This window comes from Meleagris gallopavo, chromosome 7 (genome assembly GCF_000146605.3).
Source record: "Meleagris gallopavo isolate NT-WF06-2002-E0010 breed Aviagen turkey brand Nicholas breeding stock chromosome 7, Turkey_5.1, whole genome shotgun sequence".
NCBI classification, from domain to species: Eukaryota; Metazoa; Chordata; class Aves; order Galliformes; family Phasianidae; genus Meleagris; species Meleagris gallopavo.
In genome coordinates this window covers 17729776-17741055 of record NC_015017.2, presented here as the reverse complement: position 1 = coordinate 17741055, position 11280 = coordinate 17729776, and the positions used below count along the sequence as shown (strand labels likewise).

Genomic DNA, 11280 nt, shown 5'->3' with positions numbered 1-11280 from the left:
TGTACGGGTGGGCAGTGCACTGGCCCTGTGTCCGGACGGGGCCCGGCGTGGGATGAGGGTCTCGCCTCAGTGCCCGACAGGCGGCCTTTATCCCGTGGCCGAGGGCGAGCTTGGAGGTCTGCGACTGAGAGTCTTTGCCCAGAGGAGAAAGGAAGGGGAATACACCGGTGGCCTTCAAACCTGCCAGCTGCTGAGCAAGGGGAGCCCTGGGGTTGGGGCCTCAGCCCCTCTGCCTTGTGGCACACAGAGCAATGCTCCCCTTGGGGTCTCCGTGGCTCCCTGACATCAGGGCATGTTGATGCTGCTGCCTTGGGCCTGTGCCAGCTGCCAGCAGCAAAGAACGTGCTCTCAGCTCAGTCTAGGGACACACTTGAGTTTTTCCAAGCAGTAAATCCCCGATACTTGCAGTGCATGGGGACTTACAATGATTTAAATAACAAAATGGTGTAAAATGTGAGGCTTCTCGTGGCAGAAGATGCAACGGATGCTTTGAGAAGATGCCTGGTGAAGGCCAGGCATCTGCAGGCTACCCATCTTGCCCTCTGCTGCTGTAGTACTTTGCTCCATCATTCAGTCCTTCCCCACTCTCTTCTCTGCCCACACAGGTTGGTTGATGGAGTGTGGAGATGCTGTGGAAAGGAGCACATTAACCTCCCACAATGCCGTTTTCTGACTTTGTTGTGGCACTGAAGGATAACCCCTACTTTGGGGCTGGGTTTGGCCTCGTCGGGGTAGGCACAGCCATGGCACTGGCTCGGAAAGGGGCTCAGTTTGGGCTGGTGGCTTTCAGGCGCCACTATATGATCACTTTGGAGGTGCCTAGCAAGGATAAGAGCTACCAGTGGCTGCTGAACTGGATCTCACATCATGCCAAGCGCACACAGCACCTGAGTGTTGAGACCTCGTACCTGCAGCACGAGAGTGGGCGCGTCAGCACCAAGTTTGACTTTGTCCCCAGCCCTGGAAACCATTTCATCTGGTAAGGAAGATCAGAGGGAGAGGGAAAAGCAATCCGTGGAGTTGCCCTCATTTTGACAAAGAAAGTCCAGTTTGGAGGGCTCCTAGTGCAGAGACTTCTACCTCCTTCTTGTGTCTGAATTAGGAGAGGGGGTTGGAAGTAGCTTAGGGAGTTTGCACCAATCTGAAATTGCTTTTTCACCTGAGGTGACCCCAGGCTATGCCCTCTGTCTGGGTGCAGACAAATGGAAATGGAACCCAAGATTTATCCCACCCTACTGTGCCTAGCCAGTGTTGGACATGCTAGCTCTGAGTTCCTCTTGCTGAGCCCTACCATGCCTGCTTTGGGCACAGAGAACAGCACCATCCCTGGTTGATCTGGCTGAGAGGTGAAAGGCAGAGGCTGAAACTTGTGCTTGGTTATGTGCTGCTGTGAGCTGTGGCTTGTGGCTGGAGGTGGGCTCTGTCCCTCAACCTTGTCCTCCTGTTCCAGGTATCAGAGGAAGTGGATTCGCATCGAGCGCAACCGGGAGAGGCAGATGATTGACCTGAACACAGGAACTGCCTGGGAGTCTGTCACCTTCACGGCATTGGGCACCAACCGGGAGATCTTCTTCAACATCCTCCAGGAAGGTCTGTAGGCAGCTGTGTGGGACTGTACTGGGAACGGCCCCTTCCTAGAGGCCACTGGGGCCTCATAAGAGAGCCTGTTCCCTGCCAGCCATCCCCTCTGCCTCTTTCTGCAGCCCGGGAGTTGGCTCTGCAACAGCAGGAAGGGAGGACAATCATGTACACAGCCATCGGAACAGAGTGGCGGCAGTTTGGATTCCCACGCCGGCGGCGGCCTCTCAGCTCTGTGGTGCTGGAGAAAGGGGTGTCAGAGAGGCTGGTTGAGGACGTGAAGGAGTTCATCGACAACCCGAAGTGGTACATCGAGAGAGGCAAGGCTCCAGTGTGGTGTCCTCTGCTTGCCCAATGCAGCACCTTCCTCCTGTCCACAGATAGCCCAGCTGTGCCATGTGAAGTCCCTTGTGTGTCTGAGCCCCTCAGCCTGGGCACAGAGCAGTGCTCTCATCCCAACTGTGACCATGCAGTACACACTCATCCTTAGCTCTGCTCCTGTCTTAACGAAGAGCACTTAATATAGCCAAGCACAGGGGAGAAAGGAAGGGACAAGCACAATCAGGGGCCAAGCAGAGGCTGCTGCTTATATCCATCCCTGCAGCTTCTCAGCACTCTGCTGCTGTGCCTGCTGCAGCCCTGCATCATAGCAGTTTCCAGCTTCTGGTCATCAGCCTGATCTCTTTGTGAGCTACCCCGCACATACACTCAGCTCTCTGGCATCCTGCCATGTATAGGGGTTAGATAGACTACTGGGAGTAGGTTCTTCCTGCTCGGGTTCTGCAGTCTACAATCCTGGGAACCACAATAAGTCATGGAGTTCATTGCTCCTGCAGTGCTGCTGTGGGGTGAATTTGAATGCCAGTCCTCTCTGTATGCAGCTGCAGAGAGTTTTTGTCCTACTTCTTGCCTTCCTCTGGTACATCCTCTGTTCATGCTTGGCACAGCCCCCCTGGCACTGAGGGAGAGGGCTCAGAGTAACACAGCTGGTTCCTAAAAGGACACTGTCTTCCTAGGGATCCCATACAGAAGAGGCTACCTGCTATATGGTCCTCCTGGCTGTGGAAAAAGCAGCTTCATGTGAGTATTGCTAGCTGGGTGACCCTGCTCTGATGTGCAGCAGTCCCTGATGAGAAGATGTAGATGGGCTTGGGTTTGAAATGCAGCAATGAAGGAGTGGGCTGTGTCACTATTATAGGTCAGAGTGACAGCTCTGTGTGCAGGCTGGTCTGGCAGTAGGGCTCATATCTACTGTCCTTGCCTGATCCCCCCTGGGGAGGTCTGCTACTGGACAGGGAGAGCCCATTCTTCAGCTTCCCCTGCCTTCCTCTGCTGCAGACTTTCTTCCTGTGATTCACTGCTGTGGTTTGTGTCCTTCCCAGTACAGCCCTGGCCGGGGAGCTGCAACACAGTATCTGCCTGCTGAGCCTCAGTGACCGCAGCCTCTCTGATGACCGACTCAATTACCTCCTGAGTGTGGCACCACAGCAGAGTATCATCCTTCTGGAGGATGTGGATGCTGCCTTCATCAGTCGGGACCTCGCTGCTGAGAGTGAGTGGTGATCAGTTCCTGGGCCAGGCATTGGGATATTTGCTGGCTTGGTGCCGGCGGGCAGGAAGGGGGCAGCTCTCAGAGGTCTCACGACCAGGCTGGAGTTCACTCCATTTTGGCTTGGCCTTATGAAGGGAGCATTTGGTCCCTAATTCCAGAGGTATCTCAGACAAAGACACTTGTTTGAAAATCTGGCTGTTTTCAGCATAAGATGGCCTTCTCCTTCATTCTCCTTTTGGCTTCACAGGAGTGCTGCGAGGCAGGGAAGGTGAATGGGCTGCCAACCAGGAGGAGGCAGAGGGTCAGCCTAGGGGGATGGAGGGAGCAGAAAGCTTGGCTTATGCCTCAGGTTATAAGCAGGTAGCCCTCAAGACTGCTAGGTGAGTGGCAGATGGATATGATCTCAAACATCTCTATCCACAGACCCTGCTATGTACCAAGGCATGGGGCGCCTGACCTTCAGCGGCCTCCTCAACGCCCTGGATGGCGTGGCCTCCACAGAGGCCAGGATTGTCTTCATGACCACCAACTATGTGGACAGGTCAGAGCTGCACTCTGGGAAGAAGCAGGCAGGGGTGCATAGGAAAACCTTCCTTCTGTGGAGCCTTTTTGGTGACCTTTATGGAGGCCTATGTGCATCCTCGAGTGTGAGGACTGTAGATTAATTTTTGTTGGCTGCATAGTGGGTGTCCTGATCCTCCCTCAGGATGCAAACCCCTAATCAGAACAACTCCTTGCTGGGGCCTCTTCCTTGCTGCTCAAATCGTGTTGTGCTGGGTACTTCCTTCAGGAGAAGTACCAGCCTCCTGCCTGCAGGAATCTGTGGGTTTTAGGGTTGTGGCTGTGCTGAGTGAGAAGCTGGTTCCGTGCAATCCATTCAGTCATTAGGCAGTGGCCTGGGCTCACGGCACATATCTGTGCTCAGGGAGCCAGCTTATGTGCCTTTCAGACACTGATGTGGTGGGCTTTGCTTGCTCTAGATTGAGCTAGCCTAGATCACTGTTCATGCAGCAATCCTGGGACACAGATGAGCAGAACTGACAACTTCTCACCCTCAGGAGCCTACCATTCCCTTTTCTTTTGGGTTGATTTCCTACCTTGACTGTGAGAGCAAATCTCTTCCCTACCTTTACCACAGTGCACAGGGCCTTGCAGATAGGCTGTGCTAGCATGGGGGGATGCTTCTGCTAGACCCTTCTTTCAAAGGCACTGTGGTCAGGTTGTTGAAGGCACGCTTATGTCTCGACAGGCTGGACCCAGCCCTGGTGCGGCCTGGACGTGTGGACCTCAAGCAGTATGTGGGCCACTGCTCCCGAGGGCAGCTGGCCCGCATGTTCCAGCGCTTCTATCCTGAGCAGCCCCCAGCTGCAGCTGAGCAGTTTGCTGAGCAGGCGCTGGCAGTCTCCAAACAGATCAGCGCTGCCCAGGTACAGGGCCACTTCATGCTCTACAAGACAGATCCTGGGGGAGCCATTGAAAACATACACTCCATCCTGCCGTGACCTAAGGTGAGCTCTGACCTGCCGTGCTGTGAGGCCTGGAGATAACTGGGACAAGGACTTGGACCATCCTGGGGATGCTGTGGAGCTGCCCAGCCACGTGAGCCAGGTCTCTCCCTCTACCTCACCAAGGCCTCGTCTTTTTGTTAAAATATATGGAGCCAGAGCTTCCAGCTCTGTAGCAGAGTGAGGGGATCGGCTCTTGCTGCTCCCTAGGCTTGGGTGCTACTGTACACACCCTGCTCACTGCCCTTGTGCTGGGATCGTGAGAAGCTGCCGAGGCTTCCAGATGTGAAACCATAACTTATCAACCCGTTCCTCGTGGGCTGATACTCCAAAAGAGAATTTTGCAGGGGCAGGACACTGGGGTGATGCACTGCTAAAGAGAGCTGATGGTCTTTGAAAAGATGGTCTTCATTGATCTGTGAACAACCTTGTAAGGTAAAGTGCACAACATGGCTCTTTGCCCTCCAGTCCCCTTGCTTTTGTATGCATGCTGACAAGTGTTGGTTTTGTTCCTCTGCCTGTTATTTGTCCCACCACCCACCTGCTAGAGCCCTTCTGACCTTGATAGATGGGAGCAGCATTGCTCCAGATACTTCTCAGGGTTGCTGAGGCCTGGATCCCTGTTCTGGAGGAATTGTCTCCAAGGTACAGTTCCTGGTATAATGTAGAGAGGTGCGGGAAGGAGAGACTGAGCTGAAGGATCAGTCTGGTCTCTGGCACCTCAGGTCCTCCTGGGGCTATCTGATTCTCTGGGAGATAATTCAGTAACCCCTTTGAGAAGGGAATTTGCTTACCCTGTACTGCTGGTTTATTTCCTCTCTTCCTGTTTGTGGCAGGGCTGCCATCAGCCTGGTGCTGCTGTGTGCTTACTTTTCAAAGCTGATCAAAATCTGTACCCCAGAAAAGGGAGCAGGAGAGGGAGCGGTGTGGTCAGTAGTGCAGCCAGGCCAGGCTGGAGTAAAGAGCAGAAGTCCTCTGCTAACAGCCCTGAAAATGCAGTTGGGGAGGGGAGGCCTGATCCGAGCACGTTCTGTCCTCCATCACCAGCACCACCAACCCAAGTCCCCCCCCTCCACTACCACCACGAGAACACAGGAAGCAACTTGTGTCACTTTACTTGCTTTTAATAGTGTTAATGTTACAGCCACCATCAGTGCCTTTCTGCCCAGCCTGAGTACCATTGCCAGTGTAGCCTCACAAGAGCCCTGTGAGGTAGGTCAGTAACAGCACAGCCCCACCTGTGCTGGGAGCAGGGATGCCAAATGCCAAGTGAGAAGCCTCAGGGCATGGTGCAGGCTCCACTTCTCCCTCATTCTAAATCACCATCCTGGACAAACTTTTAGAGAAAGGACTGGACATCTGCTGCTTTGAAGTTTCTCAGACACAGAGCAGGGAAGGCATATCGCAGCCTTGCTCTTCCCCAGAACACCCCGCCATGCTCTTCAAGTCAGAGTTAAGTGCTGTCTTGACAGCCTGTACCTGCTGTTGCCAAGATGTTTTCTGAAAGAATTTATGTTTGGCCCAAGTTCATTTCCACACACTAGTACAGAATTTCCTCTGCTCCAGGCTAACAGCAAGTGAGTCAGAAAGGTGAGAGCCCACCCTTAATCCCTTCTCCCTGGCAAAAAAAAAAAAAACAAAAACCCTCTCTTCTAACAAGCATAGTGTTTGACTGAGGCTACTGAAGACCTTGCTCACTTTAATTTCTGTGGCTGAATTCCTATGCTCCAACCATGACAGTAGCTTTCCCAACAAGGAGAAAGAAAAATTTGACTCACTGCAGGATGCCAAGGAGCTTGGCAATTGGAACATGGTGATTTTTGATCTGTTAAAAGCACAGTGAGTAAAAGGAAGATGATAGTTATCTGTGTGAGAAGAGGGGTTTGTTACAGGGGCACAAGGCACAAACAAGTGCGAAGAAATGAGTATGGTCTACGTGAGTCTGACAGCTCACACTGACAAAGCAATGAGGCAGCATCCTGCTATCTAGGAGACTTTCCCTGCATGTACAGAATAGGAGGGAAGGGAGTTATACCAAGGATCAACACTTTGCTCCAAACAGCTAAGAATAGGAGTAGGAGGGCAAAGAAAACAAAAGGAACAGGCTCCAGAGAAGACCCAACAAATTAATTTAATAGCAGTGTCCCACTTCAGAATTTTGGGATTCCTGTCCTGTCTCTGCAGCAGGACATGGCTTGAATCTGAAACAGCAGCAGAAGGAACTGCAGAAAAGCAGCTGAAGGACAGGGCAGAAGCTCCAGCTAAACTCAAGCTTCCATGGGGAGCAAGAGCCAGCACCAGGCCTCAGTCACTGGATAGTCCTGACCTGCTAAAGCATTGGCTTAAACTTAATTTAGCTCAGGCTGGGGCTGAGAAGAGTCATGTTATACAAAGGACTTGCCTGGCCAAGCCTGTGAGTTGAGCAGCAGTCTGCACCACAGAAGAAACAAAGTCATCTCTAAGGAGCAGGGACAGTAGCTGAGAAGGTGCTCAAAGAACCAAAGGATGCAGCAAGATGAGCTGCAGTTTGCTGCCCTGGCACAGCTCATTGCCTGGTGCCACCGTGGCTCTGCATGGATGCTCAGTTCCAGAGAAGGTCCTGCACAGCTTTGGCTGCTATAGCACCATGTCAAGCTAATTCCACTTGTTTCTGTAGGTATGTATGTTTCTTGGCTCACAAAAACAGATGATGGATGCATGCTGGTCCCTGGTCAAGCCCTCCTCTGCCTGCATCCTTGAGGACTAAGGCTGCTGTGACCTGTCAGAAGTCAGCTTCTCCAGTGGTGGTGATAGCCAGTTGCTCACACCAGGCAGCCTGATACTTCACTCTACATGAACCGTGGAGAGTTCACTTGTCCCAAGCTGTGCCAACTGCCTCCTCTCTCCCAAGTTGTGTGGTGACTTCTTGCTACTGCTCTTTGCCATTCTTGTTATTAACAGCCTCTCCCAGCCCAGCCCCTTACCCCTCCTGCTAGGAACTGCTCTCCTTCTCCACAAAGTGGGCTTCTCGACGTCCACTGGGCCTGAACGTCCCTCGCCCTCTTGGTGCTCTGTGGTAGGAGCCACGATCCTGCACTCTGGACCTCTCCCACCTCCCGCAATCCCAGGGCCTGTGGTGGCTCTGCCAGCCAGGAGCTGCTCTGTGCTCACTGCGGTTGAACGCCAGGTTCTCCTTCTCCCTGCTTTGGGCTTCAGCACCTTGCTCTGGGGTCCATCTTTCCATGTTATTGTGTTCCTCTTTCAAGTCCACCGCACCCGCTACCGGTGAAGGATCTTCAGGGAACAGCTCCTTTCTTTCAGCCGAGGCAGCCGCCTTGCTTCTGGTGTGAGGCTTTGGAAATTCCTGACAGTGCCTCCCACCAGGTCTTCTCTCTGGTCTCTGACCAAAGCCTCTGGGCACCCTGGAGCCATGGGACAGATGACAGGCTTCCCCTGCCGCTTCCTGCGAGCTGCTGCAGGACTGCCTGCCCTGGCCTCTTGGGCCTGGCCTCTCCCCTCTGTGCCTCTCCCTCTTGCTCTGGGGTTCCTTGGGCACAGCAGGCCTCTCTGCCTGCCCAAGCTCTGCCCTGCTCTCTGGAGCCCTGGCTGGCTCCAGAGCTGAGGCCTGGCAGGGTGCCTGAGGTGCATCCGCATTGCTAGCACTCACCAGCAGCTCAGAGGCAGCAGCTGCCTGGCCTGGATCAACAGTAGCTGGAGGCTGAAAGAAAGAAGCCAATGGTTAAGAAAGGGACTGGACAGTCCCAAAGCAGATGACAGTGTTTGGCCCTCAAGTCCAGGGACCTCCTTGCTGGTGTGGAGCTCAGCAGCTCTCTGCCCCCAGTGCCATACCGCCTGGAGGCTGATGAAGTAACGGTTCTTCTCTGCTTCGGGGTCAATGATGCCCCCTTTCTCTTGCTGTTTCTTGAAAATTAAGCGCAGTTCTTCTTGGTGCTGCAGCATCTTGTCATCTGGCCTGTATGGCTCCTGAGTGGCAGACAGCAAGAGGGGTTAAGGGCTCTATCTATACGGGCAGTCAGTTAACAACATCATGAGCAACTCCCCAAACCCTCATTTGATCACACAGCACCCAAGCAAACTGTCTGTTTGCAACATTTGACCCACTGAGCCTACAGATTCACATGTAGTTCCCTGTCTCTGTACAGGTACGTGTTACTGCAGACCCACTGTTCCCTGCATTGCCTGCCTGAGGACCTCCTGCTTTGGAGCAAGATGCAGAGCAATTAAAAATCAAGAACCCCAGAACTCACCACATAAACTGGAGTCACTCACCTGAAACTGATAACATCTCAGTGGGTACAGGGACATATTTAAGGAAAGCTACAGTTGTTCTCTTAGAGCACACAGAACATAAAGGTTCCATTCAGGCACTCTACTTGATGGCAGAATTGTCTCTCTCCCCCACCACATCTGCTTGCTTTGGAGAGCAAGCCAACAACACTACATATCCTCACTCCTTCCCCATGCAACAGCTACATATCTTTTGCTTCCCTCTGCTCTTATCACATTTGAAGGTGTGTCCCTTTTCAGTGGCAGAAGGCTCCAATGGCTCCCTCTGAATAGAGCACAAGATGCAATTTGTACATTTGTGTGTTTTCCTACAGTAACTGGTAGAGCACATTAATGAGCTCCAGCTGGCACTGCTTGTTCATGTGTTAAAGTGTCCCAGTTGAAGCTACCCAGAGAGTGGGCACAGCCAGGCAGATAAATCCCCATCTCTTACCAGTGGGTGCTGTGGTGGTGGTGCTGCCTTCAGGGCACAGAGGTCATAAACCAAGGTTTCCCGGCAGACAGGGCACTGCACGCCGACGTTCTGCAGGGAGGTGAGAGGTGAAACCCTAGGCAGCAAACCAGCCCATGCACATCCAGAGAATCCCCAGGTTGGAAGTGAAACAAACAGGGCAGCCTTCTTCAACTAACCACAAGCACTTTTTTGCTAAGGCAGGGAGGCCCAGGGGGATTCCAGTTTGTAATTATGGTTGGAAAGGGCTCCTGGAGCTCACTTGGTCCAATCTTCACTGATTCTCTCAGCGCAGGCACAATGCTAACCATGCTGCACACGGCTGCTGAGTCAGGATGGCCTTTGTTCCACATCCCATAGGGAGTGACAGATAACTCATGAGGGCCTGCGCAGGGGATAAAAGCCCAATACCTGTTTGGGGGAAGGTGCCAGATGCTGTTCTCTCTCCTCCTGCTGCATGAGAATCTCCTCCTCCATGTGCTGGGCATAGCGGGCCAGACAGTGGGAGTGGAAGTAGTGGTAGCACTGGGTCTTTGTGAAGGCTTCCCTCTCCTGTGGACGAGAAGGGGAATTTAAAGGATGTTCCCAGCACCTAGCTGAGGTGGGTTTTCACTCCCATGTCATCAGGGATGTTATTAATGGCAGAAACAGCTTCTTCCACTGGGCTTCATCTGACTCACTTCTCAGCCAGCTTGAATGGCTTGAATACACATGCCTACCTGGAATCCATACAGGCAGATCACACACTGGCCATGAGGAATATTGTTGTCAGTGAGAATCTCCTTCCCCTTCTGTCAAAGCAGAAAAGCAAGCATTTTTCTCACTGGCCTCCACATGGGCCCAGACTCAGGCCTCTCTCATCTCAAAGGGAGTCAAAGAACGGCGTGCGTATCTGCCTGCCTCCCTTCTCACCAGCTCTCACCTCAATCAGCTCATATAGCACCTCTGTCCCCAGCCTGGCTTCAGCAACATTTCTGAGGGTCTGCAAAATCCTACAGCAAAGCAGCACAAATACTTAACACAGACTGCCACACCTTTTCACTCTTCCACATGCCTGTCACCCCACCATAATGAGAAATAAAAAGAACGTCATCCACCAGGGTTTGCCTACAGTGTGGGATGGGCACAAATGCAAGCACATATTCCCATGCTGTCCGCAGCTTTTTGTGCACAAGTGTGCAGGAAACAGTTGTCATCAGAGAAATTGCAAGAGTGAGCTTGCAAACTGCCTCAGCTTGAGCTCACCCAGTACTCTTCAGCTTTAGCAAATCTAAGGTTTTGTTGATCCGGTGGGAGCAACTTTAATGCTGTGCTGGTATCTAAATCTCTGCTGCACCAAGGACAGGAGCATACAGGCAGCAGCAGGCTGCCTGAACACTGCAACTCAGTTCAGTCTTGTCTCTGTCACAGCTGGACCAACATCTCTGAAGGCCTGGGAGACTCCAGTTACATTTCAGGTGGACAGCAAGGGAACAAACCATTCCTCAGAGTCAAACTCAGCATCAGGGCTGACATAAGATTTAACTCAAGGTGGTTTGAGAGCTGTACGTATGTGTTAAGAGAACAGAGGGCCCTAAAGGCATTGAGAGAAGGCTCTAAGTGCTGTTAACGCCACCACTCCCCTCTCGGCACTCACTTTTGGATTTGCTCATCTGACAGCCCCCGCGGGTTGCTGATGGAGATGTCTGGAGCCTCGTTGGGATACTAGAAAACAAAACAAACCAACAAAACCCAAAACGCACCGAGGAAAGCAGAGATAGAGGACCGCAAGGCCCAGCTGGGATGGGAGCCTACCTGGGGGGGCACGGCGAGCACCAGCGTGCAGCGCACGAACTGCGAGTCCTGGTCCTGGGCTGTGGCGGGGTGCAGGGTGATGCTCACCTCCCAGGGCTCGGACCTGCGGGCGG

At 53.0% G+C, this 11280-nt stretch overlaps 2 protein-coding genes across 2 annotated transcripts; one reads left to right on the top strand and one right to left on the bottom strand.

The window, feature by feature from the left end:
- Positions 1-481: 481 nt before the first annotated feature.
- LOC100539820 (mitochondrial chaperone BCS1) lies at positions 482-5102 on the top strand. The gene is made up of 7 exons (XM_010713619.3): positions 482-979; positions 1451-1590; positions 1704-1898; positions 2595-2658; positions 2961-3130; positions 3554-3671; positions 4380-5102. Exons 1-7 carry the CDS (start codon positions 660-662, stop codon positions 4630-4632), a joined length of 1260 nt encoding a protein of 419 aa, XP_010711921.1. The 5' UTR covers positions 482-659; the 3' UTR covers positions 4633-5102.
- Positions 5103-5743: 641 nt separating this feature from the next.
- On the bottom strand, positions 5744-11278 carry RNF25 (ring finger protein 25; the record flags this gene model as incomplete). The annotated part of the gene is made up of 8 exons (XM_010713785.3): positions 5744-8332; positions 8464-8598; positions 9356-9445; positions 9785-9925; positions 10093-10164; positions 10296-10365; positions 11010-11077; positions 11168-11278. Coding segments are annotated over 8 exons (1413 nt in total), but the record flags the coding sequence as incomplete, so codon positions are not given.
- Between the last annotated feature and the right edge of the window lie 2 nt (positions 11279-11280).

Coding starts and splice junctions, on each gene's coding strand:
- LOC100539820 (XM_010713619.3), top strand. CDS start 660: ATGCCGTTTTCTGACTTTGTTGTGGCACTGAAGGATAACCCCTACTTT. Junction 980..1,450: donor CCTGGAAACCATTTCATCTG/GTAAGGAAGATC, acceptor CTCCTGTTCCAG/GTATCAGAGGAAGTGGATTC. Junction 2,659..2,960: donor TGTGGAAAAAGCAGCTTCAT/GTGAGTATTGCT, acceptor TGTCCTTCCCAG/TACAGCCCTGGCCGGGGAGC.